Source organism: Acomys minous (genome assembly GCF_964271855.1).
Source record: "Acomys minous genome assembly, chromosome: 13".
NCBI lineage: Eukaryota > Metazoa > Chordata > Mammalia > Rodentia > Muridae > Acomys > Acomys minous.
The window spans coordinates 26,499,670-26,518,847 of NC_140495.1; the positions used below are offsets into that span (position 1 = coordinate 26,499,670).

Consider the following 19,178-nt stretch of genomic DNA (forward strand, 5'->3'; position numbering starts at 1 on the left):
AAGGGAAGCCAAGCTAAGTTTGTGACTTCTGTGGGGCTGTGTATCTGATACAAGGGTTATTGTCAAGGTCTCCTGCCTCCTTCTCAGCTGCTGCTGACTTTCATAAGTCTCTACCCCAGGTTATTGAATCTGACATTTAATGGGGCTTTCTTTGTTTAATAGGTGAGTGCCTTTTCTAGCTTAAGAGCCTTCTACGTACGTACGTAAACTTTTTAAGGTTAGTCATCAGTGGAGCTGATGTATCACTAGCTCTTAATGTTTCCCCCTGTCCTCATTTTTGAGGAGTTATGCAAACTCTGTACTCCCAGTTTATAATTTTTCAAGTAATTCTAGTTCAAGTAGATGATGACTTCTGCTGCTCTTTAAAGCATTAGGGATTATGGCCCAGTGGTAAAATGCTTAGTATTTTTACTACTATCCCTGGGTTAGTGTTCAGTGCTTAGGGAGTGAGGGAAACAACCAAAACCCAGCAGCGAAGGCAGCTGTGATGCATGTCCAGAAAGATCCAAGCATTCACCTGCAATCATTGTGATCTAAGTCAGTGTGGCCTTACTACTGCCAGATTATTTCCAAGCTGCAGCCTCATTTGTGCTACCATCATGGATTGTGCTATCACCACCAGGAAGTTCTTGTCACCATGGCATTCCAGACTCCTGTGTTGGAGCTAAGCCTTATATCCCGTCTTTTCCATCTTATCCCTTCGCATCACACACCCCGTGTAGTAGCCACCTTGATGTGTATGGTGACCCTGGTCTGGAATGGCCAGCTTATTCCTTTCCTCACGCCGTTCAGTCTCTGCATATTAATTCTCCCCTATTTGTAACACTTACTCTTCATGTCAGATCTGCCACAAGCCTTTTGATATACTCTGATAAGTGAAAATAATGCCATTTATTTCTAATAATATCTTAATCTTGTGTGTGTATTCCATAATGCAGTTTTTTTGTTTTGTTCGAGACAGAGTTTCTCTCTGTAGCCTTGGCTGTCCTGGACTCACTTTGTAGACCAGGCTGGCCTCGAACTCACAGAGATCCACCTGCCTCTGCCTCCCGAGTGCTGGGATTAAAGGCGTGCGCCACCACACCTGGCCATAATGCAGGTTTCATACCTGCATTTATATCCTTATAGCAGCTAGTGTACAGTCAGCACATACTTTTTTTTTAATGAACAAAGTTTCATTTAGTTTTTGAAGTAAAGTTGAGAGTACTGAGCTATACGCTTTAGCTCTGTCCTGACAGTCTTGTGGAGTTCATTGTACTAGAAGGCGTAATTCAGATTACTGTGAGCTCCAAACTCCACAGTGATTGTGACTTTTACAGCATCATAATGAAGGTGAGCCCGTGCACATGTATTTTACCTAGTGTCTGAGAAAGTTCACTGAGAAGATCAACCAAACCAGGACAGAATACAGACCTAAATTCCAGTTCCACACCTGTATTTAAGCTCAGGCTTCTCTTTGAAAAACCTCTTGGCCTTAGTTTCCCAAAAGGAGAAAGGGTATGTAATTTCAAATACCGCGATAGCCTGCCTAAGTGCTTCAGCTAGAAAGCAGCAAATATTGAAGGATTTTAGGTTCTGTGGCTATACAGTGCCTGTTGTAATTTAACTGCTACTTCAAATGGGTGACAGTTTGTGTGGGCTAGCCTGCCCGTCAGTATTAAAGTCAGTACTCATTGTAGACTGACTCAGGAGATACTGCAGTGGACCAGGCTCAGTAGTGTACACCTGTAATGCTAGCAGTTGGGAGACGGAAGCAGGAGAATCAGAAGGTCAAGGCCATCCTTTGCAACACTGCAGAGTTTGAGGCCATCCGGAGCTGCATGGGACTGTGTCTCAACCATTGAAGGCAAGAAAGGGGAGAAAAAGAAATTGTGAATTGGTCTGAATGGCATGTAGACTCGGTTTCCTACTCTCATGTAACAGAAATAGCAAACTTGTTTGTAGTTTTACAGACACAGTTGTCTATAGTCAGTAGACCCATTGCTCAAATCAGCTTCTCTGGGCAACTATTAGCTGTGCTAGTACTTTTAGACATGTGATAACATGAAGTATCTATTTTGGGTAGAAGTCTGGCAGGTTCTTATAACAGCAGTTCTCCTTTGTGTTTACCCAAGAAAAAGGAAAACATGTCCACAGAAACACTGTACAAGAATGTGCATGGGAGTTCTATTCATAATAGCTCTAAACTGGAAACCGCCCAGGTGTCCATCAGTAGGAGAATAGACAAACAAACTGATATGTCTGCACAGTGGAATATGACTCAACTGTAAGAAATGTGTTCAAGGGCATAGAAAACTGGGGTGATGCTTCAGTGTAGTGGCGTATGCCTTTGATCCCAGGAGTTGGCAGTTTGAGGCTACCCTGGTATGCATAGGGACATCCCGGCCAGCCAAAGCTACACCATGAGACCTAGGATTAAAAAACAAAACAAAACAAAAATCATGAATGCCTTTAATCCCGGCAGACTGGAGGCAGAGTTAGGCAGGTCTCTCAAGGCCATACTCAAGATGAGCATGCATGGTCAGCATACGGAGTTCCAGGACAGCCAGGGCTGTGCAGAGAAACCCTGTCTACAATTTGATGGGAAAGAAAGCTTCACTGAAGAAAGTACATACTAGATGCTTTCATTTGTATGTTGTAAAAATGTCTGGAAGGGTGGCTGCGTCTAGAGCTGTGGGTGTAGACATCCACTGGGAAGGCTATGTCTTCGTAGGAGTTGGGATCATATAGATGAACAAGTGTAATTATCAGTTGGAGGCTTACGTATTTTTTAGAATGTAAACTTTGCCCTCAACTTTAGCTTGTAGGATGCTGAGCTGTTTTGGGGGGATAAAGGGCGTTGATACCTGCTATTTGACCTGCATTCAGAATCCAGACACAGGAAGGAAAAATATATATGTAGACTCTGAGTGGGTTTCTGGGTATTCACTGTTAAATTTCATTCATCTTGCCTGTGCATTTGTAAATAATGCTGATTGAAATGTCATCACCAGCCTGTTTTCTAAAGAAATTTTGTTTTTTCCATCAACCCTTTATTTTCTATTTTTATATGAAGAGGTAGTTTGGGCTTTGTTGTTGGTTTGTTTTTTATTTACTATGTCTTAACTGTGTTTCATGCCAATATATATAGATTTGTTTAATTCCTTTGAGTAATTGTTTAAAATTCTGTAATGTAAAGGTTTGTGGATTTTTTCCCCTTAATTTTATTTAGTATTTGTGTTCTGCTGGTGAAGTTTCGAGGATGCCTTTGTTGAGTTGGTTCTGAGAATTGCACTCAGGTTGTAAGACTTGCTTAGCAAGCATTTTACACACCGAACCATCTTGCTAGTCTCCACCTTGTTTCTTGTAAGCCAGTCTCTCACTGACCTGGAGGCCAACAAGTAGATGGTGGCCAGCCAGTGAGCCCCAGGTTTCTGCCTGGCTCAACATCCACAAAGCTGGGAATTCAGACCCCTGCGGCTCCTGCAGCAGCTTTTACGGGTGTGCTGTATGCATGTAAGCCCGAGAGTGTGCTCTCCTGTGAGTGCGTTTGGAAGTTAGAGCAGTGTTCGGCGTCTTCCTTTGTTACTCTGCCCCTTCTGCCTTGAGATGGAGTCTTTGAAGAACTAGATGTCCATGTTTTGGCTAGGTGGGCTGGCGGGCCTGCTGGCCAGTGAGCTCTGGGGGTGAGGGTGGGGTCTGCCTGTCTCTGCCTCCAATGCTGGGATTATAGGCAGGCTCATCAATACCTAGCCTTTTACATGCATGTTGGAGGCTTGAACACCATACTGATTGAGCTGCCTCCTCACAACTGTTTTGTTGTTATTTTTAGCTATTTTTGCTTTTCTTTATTCTTTTTAAATATTTGAATTCTTTTTTTCAGTTTATATTGTGTGTGTTCATTATTGGCAATTAAATTTTAAAAAATTAAAGAGCTTTGTGCATTCTAGCTAAGTGCTGTACTACTGAACTGTATTTCCACTGTGGTTTTCAGACGGTGGTCTCACTATATAGCCCTGGCTGGTCAGGAACTGGCTGTGCAGACCAGGCCGTCCCCAAACTCAATTTGTTGGTCTCTGCCTACTAAGTGATATCATGGGCTAGCTGTTAGGCGCACCTGAATGTATTCGTATGCACCATATGTGTTCCTGGTGCCCAAAGAGACCAGAGGGTGGCATTGGAGCTACAGTGTGGGTGCCGCTCTTCCTCCCTAGTTTCTCTTTTGGGTGTTTTTAAGACAGGGTTTCATGTATATTCCAGACTTGACTCCTATGTTTCTTTTGTCTTTTTTTTTTTTTTTAAACAGTACTCTGCTTACATGCCAGAAGAGGGTACCCGGTCTTATTATAGATGGCTGTGAGCCACCTTGTGGTTGCTGGGAATTGAACTCAGGATCTTTAGAAGAGCAGTCAGTGCTCTTAACCTCTGAGCCATTTCTCCAGCCCTGTACATTGTCTTAACTAATGATGTTTATTTTAATTAGCCTAAGCATGGTCTTGTAGTCCAGGCTGTCTGGAACAGAAATTTATCATCCTCCTGCCTTCATTGCAGAGTGCCGCATTGCAGGTCTCTGTCACTACACCTGGTTTCATCCTGTGCTAGGAATCGAGCCCTGGGCTTCATGTGTGCTAGACAGGCACTCTACAGATTCAGCTACATCCCCAATCCACTTTACTCAACTAACTAAAAACTTAACATTTGCTCATCTTACTTTTTTAGTCAATATATTTTCTTTTATTTTTAATCACTTCTACTGTGTGTGTGGTAGGAATATGCATGAGTGCAGGTGCCAGCACAGATCACAGGTGTCAGGCACTCCTGGTGTTGGCTCTGTTTCTTAACAATTAGACTTTAATATACAATCTAACAATCCTATACAAGAAGGAAAAAGGGGTTAAAGGGAAACAAGAATAAACCTTCCGGTATCGGGACAGATCCCCAGGTGTCTCTGGTCTGTACGCGGGACTGGCTTGTAAGCTGGTGTCTCCCCAAATCCACGTGCGATCCTGTTCCAAAAGATGTAGTCTTCTCTGTCTCTCTCCACCGTGCAATGGCCGGTCTGGGTCAGGATCCCTGCCCCCATCGATGTTTGAGTAGAAGAAACACAATAGCCCGGCTGGAGTCCCCTGTCCACTTCCTGAATTTCAGACCCAGGATGGCTCCATTCAGTCTAACCGTGGTGTGTCCAAGGGCAAAGCCCGCCAAGACTGCTTTCACCTGGGACAAAGCTTACAGTCCACATCTTGGAGCTGGAGCTGTGCTTGTGACCGATTGTTGTGGGTTCTAGCATTCATCCTGGGTCTTCTGGAAGAGTAGTACATGCCGAACCAGCTCTAGTGAAGAGAGTTCTATAGATTTTACTTTGGTTTGTGATCGGACTACATCATTTTTATTTTCTATTATTTCAGTATTTTACAGTGTTTGCCTTATTTTTATCACGTGCATTTACTTGGAGGGAAGGTGCGCATTATTGTAATATGCATGTGGAGGAGAGAAGAGTGGACTCTCATCCTCCACCATACAGGTTTTAGGGACCTGACCCTCGGTGGTCAGGCTTGGTGGTGGGTGCCTTTTGCCTGCTGGCCTGGCATACCAGCCCTTTTTGTTCTGTTTAATGATAACTGGCATTGAACCTAGGGCCACACTAAGCAAATGCTTTACTGTTGAGCTATGTCCACAGGCCAGTTTTTTTTTTTTTTTAATAAAATGTACTTTTAGCCCAATGGTTATTTCAAGAAACTTTTCTAAACTTTTATTGACAGTGTGTAATTCAATTTAGATTAAAGGTTTTCTTGTTTTTGTTTTGTTGTTGTTGTTGTCCAGACAGGGTTTCTCTGTATAATAGCCCCTGGCTGTCCTGGACTTGCTTTGTAGACAAGGTTGGCCTCAGACTCACAGAGATCCCTTAGCCCCTGCCTGACTCCTTAGTGGTGAGAGATTAAAGGCACGTGCCACCATGCCCAGCACCTGCTTTGTTCCTGTTTTGTTTTGTTTTTTCTCTAGACAGGGTTTCTCTGTATAGCCTTGGCTGTCCTGGACTTGCTTTATAGACTAGACTGGCCTCCTCAAACTCACAGCAATCCGCCTGCTGCTGGGATCACAGGTGTGCGCCACTTCGCCTGGCTTTTCTACTTTGTTTTATAATTAGAGTCTTTACAAGTACTTTTCTTGGGGTCTAAGAGATGCCAGATATTGAACCATGGCCTCACAGCTGCTGAGCAGTTTTACCACTGAGCTACACTCTAGCCCACTTTCTCATTTAATTCATGGTTAATTTATGGACCGATGCTTTTAGGTTTGAAGAGTGTGTTTTCTGATTACTACAAAGTTCTGCGTGTCTTAAGCAACTTGGCTGTGTTTGAAACCTACTTGCTGTCCTAGTTATCACTCAATTCTGGACATATGGCAAAGGTACATTAAAATCTTCACTCATGATTGTGGGGTTATGTATATATCTATATCTATCTATATACATAAAGCAAGAAGAACCCCAAGGTCATGGAGGTTCCTAGCTGTATTGCTATGTCTCTTCTTTTGAGTCAGGGTTTCATGTAACCCAGCATGCATGGGGCCCTGAGGTCTTTGTGCAGCACTGCAAATCAGTAAATCAAAATGCTAAACAGCACTGAAGGTATAGCTCAGCTGCAGAATGCTTACCAGCGCTTGGTTCGATCCCCAACAGTGGGGGCAGAGACCTTACTAGGTACAGAAGTACTAAGTATAGAAGTACATAGCACCCAGCAGTTTGGCTTAGAGATAGAGACCTAAGAGAAATGAAAACAGTGATACCCAGCACGTCATGCAGGAATATTCAAACACAGTTTGTAGTGGTAGTTCAAAGGTCAGTGAAGTATATATCAGTACGCTAGAACAGTAGCCACAAAAAAAGGGCAAAATGCTCATACATGTTTAGATGTAGACGAAGGAAGTCAGTTCTGTTTATGTGACATTTTTAGAAAATAGGTAAATTTATACAAAATTCATACAGTAGATTAGTGATTGCAGGGCCCTGCTGGGTAGAGGATAGAGAAACGAGTATGGCGGGGCAGGTTATAGATCTCGTTGAAAATATTCTAGGATGTATTGTGGTAGAGATTGCGTAAATCTGCACATGATAGAAATGGTTAAACTACATAATACATCTGAATTTAAGTGGTAAACTATATCCTAGTAACATTTTTAGGGTTTTCCCCCTAACTTTTTGTTGTTGTTTAAATTCTGATAGCTTGCAGAAAACCTCAGCACTCCAGCAGATGCACAACAGTAAAATAAGTGAAAGAGGAGGAGAGTTGGGGAAGGAGGTGGAGAGGGCACAGTGTGTACACAGATGAAACTGTCAGAATAAACGATGAAAAGTTCAGACATACTAAACATTTTAAACGTTGTATGGCTTGTATAATTTTAAAAAAGAAGTATACCTGCCTCTGCCTTACGCAATTTAAAACGATAATGATTATTTACCAAGTAAAAGTTTCTGATCACAGAACCATGTGAGGTTCCTGTGGATAACTAGAACATGTACAATATGATGAATCAAATTGAAAGGCTCAAAATGTGCTGAGGGTTTGTACCCAGGGCTACTTTTGGTTTGGTTTTGTATTTTTGAGGCCTCCACTGCCATGCACTTGTCCAGCCCTCTAGATGCTGGCACCACAGGTGGTGTATCTCCAAGTTTTGATGAAGCTGGTGGTGTATGTTTTGTATCCCAGGTTTCTGACCTGAGCTTTAAAACCCTGGGATTTTCTGGAAGATAATTAAGTTAGGTCCCTAGCTTCAGAATGTAGGCTGGTTCCATGAAAGATCACCCAAGTCCTCCAGCGAAGGAAGGTAAACTGAGTTCCTTGCACAGCCTAGGAGTCAGTAAAGCCTCACTAGATGAGACCCCAGTACAAACTAAGCTGTATCCTAATGGCCCCCAGGGCATGGCACAGATGTGCTGGATACTTTCCCTGACCCTAGGACCTGCTAGAAACACTGGGTCTCTCCTGGACCATTGCCTGTGTGTTTCCTTTATGACTCAGAATCCCAAGTACGGCTCTCCTGAGCTCCGTTGGGGTTTTCTAAGTGAGGAATGGAAGCTGAGGGCTGAGGAGCAAAGTACTTCAAGACAGCAGGGACCCAGCCTCCTCCTGTGTAGGCATTCTGGTGGAGCACCTGACTGCCTGTATCCACTTGGTGGCAGGACTAAATTTTACAGTTAGAGCTGAGCCAGAGTGGCAGGAGGGACTGGTTTCTGTTTCTTTCATGATACAGAGTAAACCGTGGCCAGTTTTCTTGCTTCTTAGTTGTATAGATAATACATGAACTAGGCCTCAAGTAAGCCATTTTTTTTTTTGAGAGTAGATGAGTTGATTAGGTTAAACTTGAAACTTTGCTGTGAAGCCTCATTGCAATTCCATTCCAAGCATGTTTCTAGTTGTTGGCCTTTTTCCTCCCTCAGGAGTTTTGTTTTTATCTTATCAGCTCTCAGCAGCTAAAGGCATCTCCTGAGTTTGAACCCGAGACCCGCATGCTGGAGAAGAGGACTGACTTCTGGAAGTTGTTCAGCCTTGGCACATGCACACAACAGTAAATAAGACTGTGAAAACAAATACCCTGGCTTTCTGATTTTTCTGTAAAATAAACACTCCTATTAACTTCTTTTTGGGATGTAGAGTTGGGAGTAGAAGGTCAGGACACTAGTACAAGATCATATAGTAAAAAAGTAGGCAAGCCAGTTCGAACTAACAAGACCCATGCTTATAGCCATCCTCCTGGCTACTCTGTCTCTTCATCAGGAACAAGAGAGGGGCTTCTCAAGAAGAGAAATAAAAGGATAGCCTGGAAGTTAAGTTTCTATGAGGCCCTGGGCTCAATCCCCAGTATGACAGGAAAAAAAAGAAAGGAAAGCTTGAGGAGAGTCAGCGCCCATTGAAGAGGGCCAGGCTTCCAGTTGGACATACACACTGCTGTACCCAGAGTAGAAGCAGCAGGTGTTAGAGGGTACCCTTACAGTAAGCATAGCCTTTACAGAGAGTGCTGCTCAGTAGTGAGCTTCACCCTTCCCCTTCTCTTCCTTTCTGGCAGGGTCCTAGAACTCACTATGTAGTTCAGGCTGGACTCCATCTGTGACTAGCTTGCTCCAGCCCTCCTCGTGTGAGTCACCATGCCTGGCTGCTCCAGATTTTTTTTTTCCTTTTAAATGTTTGTTTTGCATGCATGCAAGTGCACCACAAGCTTGCCTGGTGCTCTTCAAGGGCAGAAGAAGGTATTGTATTTCCTACAACTGGAGTCAAGGATGGCTGTGAACCGCCAGTGTAAGGTGTTGTGACTCGAACCTGGATCTATTACAAGAGCAACAAATGGTCTTAATTGCATATCTGCAGCACCATTTCTTCAGTTTTTTTTTGTTTTTATTCTAAGTCCATGCTTCTTTTGTTTGTTTGGGGTTTTTTGTTGTTGTTGGTGGTGATGGTTTGATTTATGCTTTTGACGGGGTATTTTTCTGTGTCTTCTAGGCTAGTGTCCACATGCAATTGATCCTACCTTAGTCTCCCAGGTGCTGGTTTTACAGATGTGCACCACTGTATTCAACAGTGCTAGTTTCTTCCATTGGATAATGGCTTAAAATCTCTGGAAGGATTTTAAACCAGTGAATGTTTATCAGTAATGTGATAGAATAGTTTTCATTGTTTGCTGCTGTGTTAAGTAGACAAAGCAGATTGCAGTGAAGGCTCCACAAGGTGCCCATTAACTCATTTAGATGCTCTAGGTAGAACCTCTCATTGAATTCAGCTTATCTGTAGACTTAACAGAACCACCACTGCAAGTCTGTCCTGAGGCAAGAAGAGCAAGTTACAACTTAGTTTTCATTTCTACCCAAATAAGAGGAGGTGGTTATATTGAGTGTCAGGACCCCTGTGTAGTCTTAGATGGCATTTATAAGGTTAGCTTTAAATTTTTAGGTGTAAGTTTTGGCATATAAGCAGTAAAAATAACTCACTGACTAGTACAGAGTGGGGTGGAGTATGTTTTATGTCAGAGTTTCATATATTCTAGATTAGTTTAACTCTATGTAACCAAGGGTGGCCTTGAATTACAAGCATGAGTTACCATACCCAGTATATGTGGTGCTGGGGATGGAGCCCAGGACTTTGTGCATGCTAGGCAAGCACTCTGCTGTCTGCTATATCCCCAGCCCTAATTTGAATATGTATTTTATTAATCCAACTCTTTGTTTTGTGTTTTCAGACAGGGTTTCTCTGTGTAGTCCTGGCTATCCTGAGCTTGCTTTGTAGACCATACTGGCCTTGAACTCACAGTGATTTACCTGCCTCTGCCTCCCAAGTGCTGGGATCAAAGGCGTGCACCACCACACCTGGCCTCATTAATCCATTAATCTTTATGTGAAGTTTTGACACTTATATTTTTCTTGTGTAATGATTCTTTAGAAAGTAGGTCTTGTTTGGAATATTCATAAGTTTCATGTAATATGAGAACGTTTTGAGATGATTTTAAGTACTTTTCTTACAACGCCTTCAGTTTCATACACATTTGCCAACAAGCTTCTCTGGCAGCAGTCCTGCTGTTTTTGTCAGTGTGTGTACTAGTATGTATAATCAGTATGTATTTACTGATTGTGGTCAGCTCTACAGTGGCTTATCATTTCCTGTGAGCACTGGATCTGAACACCTCACTTAGGTGGCTGTGGGCTATTTTCCCAGTGTGGCACATGGGATTCGCTCCCTCCTCCCCCTTTTCTTTTTCTTTTTCTTTTTCTGCAGCAGGACCACTGTGGGTGGTGGGAAGTGATGCTGCCCGAAGGTGACATTCTTCCTTCTGTCCTCTCACTCTGTCTCCTGGTAACTGGGGAAAGGGTAGGATCTATTCTAAATTAACATGGAATTGCTTAGACTATCTCCCTTTGGAGGGTTCCTGGCTTGCAATTTAGAAAGTTTATCTAGCTTTGGGCATAATCTGTTTTGGGATCTTGTTCTTTGAAAATCAGAAGAAAGTTGCATACCCACTTGTTGGGGTGCGGGTGAATAAATGTTCACATTTTCATTATTAAGGCTCCATAAGCCCTTTGAATTTGTTTCTTTGGGGGTCCTCTTAGGGTCCCTGCCTGTCTATGCCAGGGCAGGACTTAGGCAAACGAAGCATTAAGATGGGAGTAAAGCTGTTAAGATCGCAACTCAGTGGAGTTGAATATTCCTTAGTGTTTCCTTAGTATCCCCATCACTTTAAAAAACATTTCAATATAAGTAAAAGACTTGAACTATATTCTGATATGTAATTTTGAGGATAGTCATTTCTGATATTAGAACTTTGATGTAGGTGATGAGGGAAAAAATACTAATTATTTTTGGTGTTCCCAAAACAAATCATTGGCTTGAGATAGGCCCAAGTGTTTCCCAGTTATAGGGGGAGGTGGGTCTAGTCTGGGTGTTGTGGTCTGTCTGTCACAGATGCTTTGTGCCTGGCTGAAGAGCTGTGCCCTGGAGTGCAGTGCTTGCTTCTGCTCTTGTCCTCTTCCTTTTGTATGTTGCATGAGCCCTTCTACCTAACCAGTGTTAAAAAAAAGTTTTTTAAAATATCATACAGAATTTTTTTCCTTCTGCAGTTTTTTTGTTTTAAATTTTGAGACAGGGTTTCTCTGAGTAGCCGTGGCTGTCCTGGATTCGCTTTGTAGACCAGGCTGGCTTTGAACTCAGGGCAGTCTGCCTGCCTCTGCCTCCCTGAGTGCTGGGATTATAGGCATGTGCCACTGCATCCAGCTTATTCTTGGTTATTCTTCAAATCAACTCACCCTTTAAAAGCTGCATATCAAGACCTTGTCTCAAAAAAGGTTAAAAACAAAACACAAAACTCAACAACTTTAGTATATATAAAGTGTCTGAAATACAGGAATAGTGAAAGATTTTTCCCCCCCCCAATTTGTCCCTTAAAGAAATGTGTAAGTATGTCTGGGGAGGCTGTCCCACCTAAAATCATCTTAGTTTTGAGGACATGAGATTCTTTTGGGGAGACACCCCCCCCCATGTGTTGAATTTTTAAAGCTCTTGACATTGAACTGGAATCTGAGTAGTGACAACTTCTTTCCTGGAAGGACAAGGTGAGAGGAGGGCTCATGGGATTGGTGGGCGCCAGAGCACCCTTGCTTAGGCAACTCCATGTACTCTCAGTGTGACGACACTTGGCTGTGTGCATGGCAAAGCATGGGCTCATAGCCTTGCAGCGAGCAGTTGGTTTGCTCTTTAGCAAATTGTGTGTCTCCACATTTCACATGTCCTTCTCTTCTGCAGGTCTGATCTTGCTCTTCTACCTAGTTTTTTATGGGTTCTTGGCTGCACTCTTCTCATTCACAATGTGGGTCATGCTGCAGACTCTGAATGATGATGTTCCGAAATACCAAGACCAGATTCCTAGTCCAGGTAATTGTGTTGAAGATATCATAGCTTTTAGACAAATTTGGGTTACTATTTATCTTACCACAAAGCAGTTTTATACTACAGCAGGTGAGGAAAGTTAAACTTGAGAGTTGGGTAATGTGAGTGATTTGTTTTCATATTTACATGCTGCTTTAAAGACCTTTAGATCATTTACTGGTATAAGTTTTGAATCCTTTGACAGGAATAAGCAGAAGTGAGTGTTGGAATCGCTATAAAGAGTTTGAATAAGTACTGGATAGCACTTCCGCTCTGCCTTCAGTAAGTTACGTAGAAAGCACATTTTGGCTCTGGTTTGATTTTAAACCATTAACCTTATAAAATAGGTATCTTGTGGTTTTAATTGGTTGGTATGAAAGTGATAAAAATACTGCATTATTAGAGAATAAAATCAATGTATTCTTTGTATTGCTTAATTCTCTGTTGTTATAAAAATATGTTATACTGTTGGGCAGTGGTAGTATATACCTTTAATCCCAGCACTCGGGAGGCAGAGGCAGGTGAATTGCAATGAGTTTGAGGCCAGCCTGGTCTACAAAGCGAGTCCAGGACAGCCAAGGCTACACAGAGAAACCCTGCCTCAAGCCCCTGGCCCCCAGCCCCCACTCCCCCAAATAATCTGTTTTACTAGAGAATATACTTTTAAGCAAAAAACTTAACTGAAATACAGGGCATATTTTCTATGCCTGATTTTATTCTTTTGAAACAATCTTTGAATGCCAGCTCTACTTCAGTACTTGGACATGGCTCTTGGCCTCAAGGACCTGGCAGTGTTTGGCAATACTGGAAATCTGAACCCAGGCACACCACCACCACCGCCACCGAGTTAGATCCCTAATCTGGTCCTAGCATTTTCAGCAAACTAAATGTTTATTAGGTAAAGTAAAAAAAAAAAAAAAAAAAAAAAAGAACTCCATAAAATAAGACAGATTCTGAGAGAGTGAGTGAATACCTGGTCTTGCTAGAGAGGAAAAGTAGTGCATGGAATCCCCCAAATGTAAACGGTTTTCTAGAGACAGCAATAGAGCAGGGAAGCCTCTGTCTAGAGGGGTAGAGTCTGGGTAACAAGGAGAGTGTGTGGCTAGCAGGCAGGGAGTGTGGGAGGCTGCTCTCTAGAACATTTAGTTTTTCAGCCACTTTTGATGTATCTTCCAGGGACCACTTGGCTATATGTCTGGAGTCTTTGTTAGTTATTAGAGCTTGAGAGGTGCTGTTGGCAAGGATCCTGATGAGCAGGACAGCCTTGCCTTCCCAGCAGTTATCCAGCTCAAACTCATGCTGAGCCTAAGGGACCCTAGTCTATATTCTGCCTGCTCGCCTAGAGGACTCTGAGCGATAACACCAGCCAAACCATGCCAACTTCCCCCGTCACTTTTCTTAGACCCTCATGTTCCAGTTGTTTTTCTTCTTTTACCATTTCTTGTGTTTATACCTAATATACTTTTTTTGCCCTCTGCCTACACTAATTTAAAGTTCATTTTCTTACTAAGTTATACATGACTTGGTTATTATCAGCCATAGTCTGATCTGCTTCAGTAGTACTAAGCTGTTTGTAATTGTAATTGTATAAACCATCTAAACGGTAAAGTGTGCTCAAAACTGAGTTCTATAAAACTATGCGTTGTTTGATAGTTTTAAGTAAATATATACATATACATACATATGTGTATTTAGTACAAAGTTTTTAGATATGAGAAATGTTTATGTTAAAGTTAGAAGCCAAATTATTCTTTGTAGACAAGTATGTTTGCCTTTTCTTTGCTCTATATGCATAAGCATCAACTCCTGATACGAAATTGTTACTGATTGTAATCCCAGTGTGGTTTATAAGAAACATACTTGAGTGCTGCAGCAAAGCTTATTGAAGGAAGGAAACTCTTTAACTGAAAAAAGTAGACTGTTACATGTTTCCATAGAGCTGTATTTTGAATGGCTGGACAGGTGGGCACCTGTCTGGTTGCTCATACTTGTAGACTTAGTTTTTCTGGTATGCTCATTTTTAAAAATTTTTATTTTTGTTGTTGTTTAGTCAGCAAAGCAAGCATTACCAAAAAGAAAAAAGAAAACAACCCTAAAATAGTATTTGGTGGAAACCTGAGTTTAGAAAGTTCAAGGTAAGCCATAGAGATAGCTCAGTAAAAAGAGAACTTGCTAAGTAAACACAAGGACCTGAGTTCAGAGTCCTAAGTCGTTGTAAAAGCCAGGCATTGCCACTTGTTCCTTAACTCCAGTGAGGCTGATGAAAGCAAAAAGGTCACAGGCTTGCTGACCAGCCAGCTTAGCAGAAAAGATGCCAGCTCCAGACTCACTGAGAGACCCCTGGCTCAAGGATAAGGTGGAAACTGCTATTGTCCTCCGGTGTGCAGTATTGTGCATGTGCACCTGTGTGCATATGTACGGAGTTCAGGGTAAAATAGTGTGTTTTAAAGTAAGGAGTGATGGTTAACTGAAAATAATCAAATTTAGAGGCTGTTTTTAAACTTGATACTGTATAACTAGTTCTAAAGATTTGAGTTTATATGCCTTTCATAATTGGATCCAAATAGATAATTGTAACATATCTGTGGACCCATGCCCTTTAGAAATAAAGGTGAGGACAGAGGAGGATTTCTTACTGTTAATACCTCTCCATGTCTCTTTTCAGGACTTATGGTTTTTCCAAAACCACAGACTGCCTTGGAATATACATACAGTATGTCTGACTCAACTACTTATACAAAGTTCGTTGAGGACCTGAAGAAGTTCCTAGAGCGTAAGTGTGTGGTTCTAGGCGAGGGAGAGCGCTGTACTCAGTGCAGAGCCCAGCGCCACACTGTGACCGCCTTTAGAAGCAGCAGTTTTTAGTTTGTTTTACTCTTTTGTTCTCTTCCCTTTCAAACACAGCTGGGAGGATCTGCAAGTGAACTCACTGTTAGTTGAAAGAATAAAGCCAAGTCTATGTCATAGAAAACAGTGCCTCTGACTGACAGAATGCTTTTCTGTGGTGCTGGGACTGTAGCATGGTGCCTCAGGTGTCAGGCAAACACTCTACTGAAATTGGCCTATGTCAGATTTTTAATGTATTTATTTTGTTTAAGAGTTACCAGTATGGGGGCTGGAGAGATGGCTCATTGGTTAAGAGCACTGCCTGCTCTTTCAGAGGTCCTGAGTTCAATCCCTAGCAACCACATAGTGGCTCATAGCCATCTATAATGAGATCTGGTGCCCTCTTCTGGAGTGCAGGCGTACATGCAGGCAGAACACTATGTAATAAATAAATCTTGTGCGGTTTTTTCCCCCTTCTGAGACAGGGTTTCTCTGTGTAGCCTTAGCTGTCCTGGACTCACTTTGTAGACCAGGCTGGCCTCAAATTCACAGTGATCCACCTGCCTCTGCCTCCTGAGTGCTAGGATTAAAGGCGTGCACCACCACGCCTGGCTAAATAAATAAATCTTTAAAAAACAAAACAAAAAAAAGTCACCAGTATGTACTGTGTTTTTAAGTAAGCACTGTAGCCCACATTCTCCTTATTCCAGCTGGCTTAATCAAGTGAAAAAAATTTTAACAGTTTTGGTTCACTTGCTTTGATCACCTTGTCCCCTTTTCAGCCATAATATACCAGTTTTTCTCTAGATGACAAAGCCATTGAATAAGCTTTCCCAGAACCACCACCTTCTTCCTAATTTGCTTATTTGTCTTTCTCCCAAATTCTGTGCTGATGGTTTTACTGATCTAGCCTCTTTCCTCGAGTGTTCTTCCTCATCTAGTTGATCAGCACGATTTTTCCACTTCATTTTTACTTTTACAGCACTTTAAAACTCCTTGTCTTTATGTCTGCCAATAACTTGTGACAGAGCCCAGCTCTGGATAAAAGCACCTAATTCCTGGGTTAGGCTCCTTCTCTGACCCAGCTCAGAGCAGCCACAGGGGAGACCGGACTAGGTGGTTAGCACCGCCTGCCTCAGGCGGGCATGCTTCACTGCCTGGTGACCCATTGCCTGTCTCTGGTGCCTGAAGGTATGCTTGCTAGCCTTGCTCAAGCCTCTCGACATTTTCCTTCCCATAACTCACCATCACAGAACATAGCATCTTGCTCCAAATGCTGAAAGAAAGGCTTGGGCCGTATCCGAATTAATAGAGTGCTTGGCCAGCATGCAGACACCTGGGCCCCATCTCCTTCACCATTAAATCTGCCGTGATACCTACTTAAAACCTTGGCACTTGGGAGGTGGAGGTGGAAGGATCAGAAGTTCAAACTCAGTTAAATAGTAAATTCAAGGCCACCTTGTACAATATGAGACCCAGTCTTAAAAAAAATAATAATAATAATAGAAGTACTCAGGTGGATAGTCTTCCAGTTTCTCCATTACTGGTAAAGACCTACACTTGCCACGGACTGCTGGTCTCTTTTTCTTCTTGCAAGGCTACTTGAACCATCTACTCTTTGGCTCTAATCCCCTCTCTGTCTCAGAAACATCTTACTGGGTACACTCCCTTTATTGATAGAAAAGTCTGCAGTTTCTCCCTATCTTGAGGAAAATAACCCTTGATCCCTTCCACACTGTCTTTAAATCTTTTTGCTTTAATAGTTAAATAATTTCAAAGTTTTATGAGAATATTTTGTTTTAAAAAGTAATGGTAAGCCTTCAGTGCAAGCACTAGTTCCTTGCTGTATCCTGCCTGGCTGAACCTTGCAGAATTCTCCAGCAGGTTTTAGTGTGCGTGTGACAGGCTCTTGCCATCTGCCTTAATTCTGCGTGCTTTCGCTAGAGCAGACTAACTGAGAGGCAGGCCTATCAGCTCCTGCCACTGAATGTCACTAGTTCAGGTGGCACAGACCGAGACTGTGTTCTGTACCTGTGTTGCTTTCCTTTCCTCCTTTCTGGTTTCTAAACATGTCACGTCTTCGTGGTTCAGGTGTATCCACTTACCTCATCTGCTCGGCACAGCCTTTTCAGCTGACGTTAAGTGCTGATCAGGAGTGGGTTTCACTTCCTAGGGCACTTTACTCTTTTCTGGATGGTTCTTCTCTCCATTGCATAAATACTTTCCTAGCATAAATACAGTCATACTTGTGACTACTTTGCCTGGTATAAAATCTTTTAGTGGGCCGGGCATGGTGGCGCACGTCTTTAATCCCAGCACTCAGGAGGCAGAGGCAGGGGGATTTTTGTGAGTTTGTGGCCAGCCTTGTCTACAAAGGGAGTTTCAGGTCAGCCAAGGCTATTACATACAGAAACCCTGTCTTGAGCTCCCCCCACCCCCACCCCCATCTTTTAGCAGATGGTTCTTTTGACAGCCCTTCTCAGTTTTTAAACCAGTTTTTATGCCAAATTTACATGGTCCAGCTTCTGCCTTCCTTTATCATACCAGCCACCATAACTCACAAATTCCCCCTGCTTTCTGGTCGGTAGAGTCCCCTTGTCATAAATTTGCTGTTTGATTTCATGCCCCTGTAGTGTTTAACTTACACTGTTTTCCCTCCTAGGCTGTAAGCCCCAAGGGGGCGGTAGCAACACACACCCATTCTGATAGTTATGTAGTTGTGCCTGATGCCAGGCACAGTAGCTTTAGAGCGCTGTTACCTGGTAATTCATGTTGCTTTTTTTTTTTTTTTTTTTTTGTCTTTGAAAATATTTGTTCAATGACTGATTTGACTTGCTTCTTGAGTGTGGTATCTTGTCTGATCTGGTACACATGTTTCCTTTTTAGCATATTCTGTAGAAGAACAGAAGAATCTCACAGACTGTCCTGATGGAGCACTGTTTAAGCAGGAAGGTCCAGTTTATAGTGCCTGTCGGTTTCCAGTTTCCCTGCTTCAAGAATGTAGTGGTGTGAATGATGATGTTTTTGGCTATTCCAAAGGACAGCCTTGCATTCTTGTGAAAATGAATAGAGTACGTACTTGTCTTACCTCTGCTGATGCTGGTACATGTACACATGATGTACCTGTTATGCTGACAACTGCTTTTTAGATTGTTTTGCTTGGGTTAATGCCTTATTAAGTGTCATCTCATTTACTTTAAAGACCAGCAGTGCTAGTTAATGCTTGGGGAAGATGAATATGGCAAAAATGTTCATAGTTTAATTGTAGATTATATGTAATTTTTTACATACTAAAGCATTATAGTGGTGTATGTAATTAAGTAGTTTGAGTAGTGGGAATATAAATAAAACCCACATTCTAATGAGCACAATACAGTGTTGTAGTTATAGCCAGTGCTAATGGTGGTTTAACCAGACATAACTAAGAATTAAAGCCAAAAAGTAAGCCAGAAGAAGTGTGGAACTTGATCAGTACTGTAAGGTGAGCTATACATTCATTTAATGGGGATTGTCTTTAGTAACACTGGCCCGCAAGGTCTGTCTTCACTGTACTTGCTATATTGCTGAAAATCAAAGAATGCCTTAGCATCTTCCAGGGACCAGGGTTCAGTTCCCAGCACCCACATGGCAGCTCACATCTGTCTGTAACTCTAGTTCTAGGGCTTCTGAGAACCTCACACCGACATCCACACAGGCAAAATACTAATGAACATAGGTCAGCATCAGATTCAGCTGGTAGGGTTTTCACCGGTGTGCTTCCAGAGCTGTTATGAGCGGAAGACTAGGTACGGCTGTCTACAACACTCTATAGGCTTCTTCAACAGCTCGACCTTTGGAGCCCTCTTACATCTTGCAAACTTTTGCCCAGAATGGCATTTGGATCAGAATGCAAAACAATGATAACAAGAAAATAAAGCTTAGAAGATAGGGCTGGTGATAAAGGCACTGGCAACTAGTCTAAACTGA

General features: G+C 42.4%; 1 protein-coding gene across 2 annotated transcripts in view; it reads left to right on the forward strand.

The window, feature by feature from the left end:
* The window catches only part of ATP1B3 (ATPase Na+/K+ transporting subunit beta 3), a 37,848-nt gene that overhangs the window by 6,480 nt on the left and 12,190 nt on the right, over positions 1-19,178 (forward strand). Inside the window, exons 1-4 of one of the 2 annotated variants that reach the window (XM_084751778.1) lie at positions 1,294-1,497; positions 12,264-12,392; positions 15,052-15,159; positions 18,099-18,283. In XM_084751778.1, coding sequence (XP_084607904.1) covers positions 12,326-12,392; positions 15,052-15,159; positions 18,099-18,283 — 360 coding nt within the window. In that variant the 5' untranslated portion in view covers positions 1,294-1,497; positions 12,264-12,325. Of the gene's footprint in view, positions 1-1,293; positions 1,498-12,263; positions 12,393-15,051; positions 15,160-18,098; positions 18,284-19,178 lie in introns of those variants that run through there. The other variant, XM_084751777.1, reaches the window with a different exon arrangement.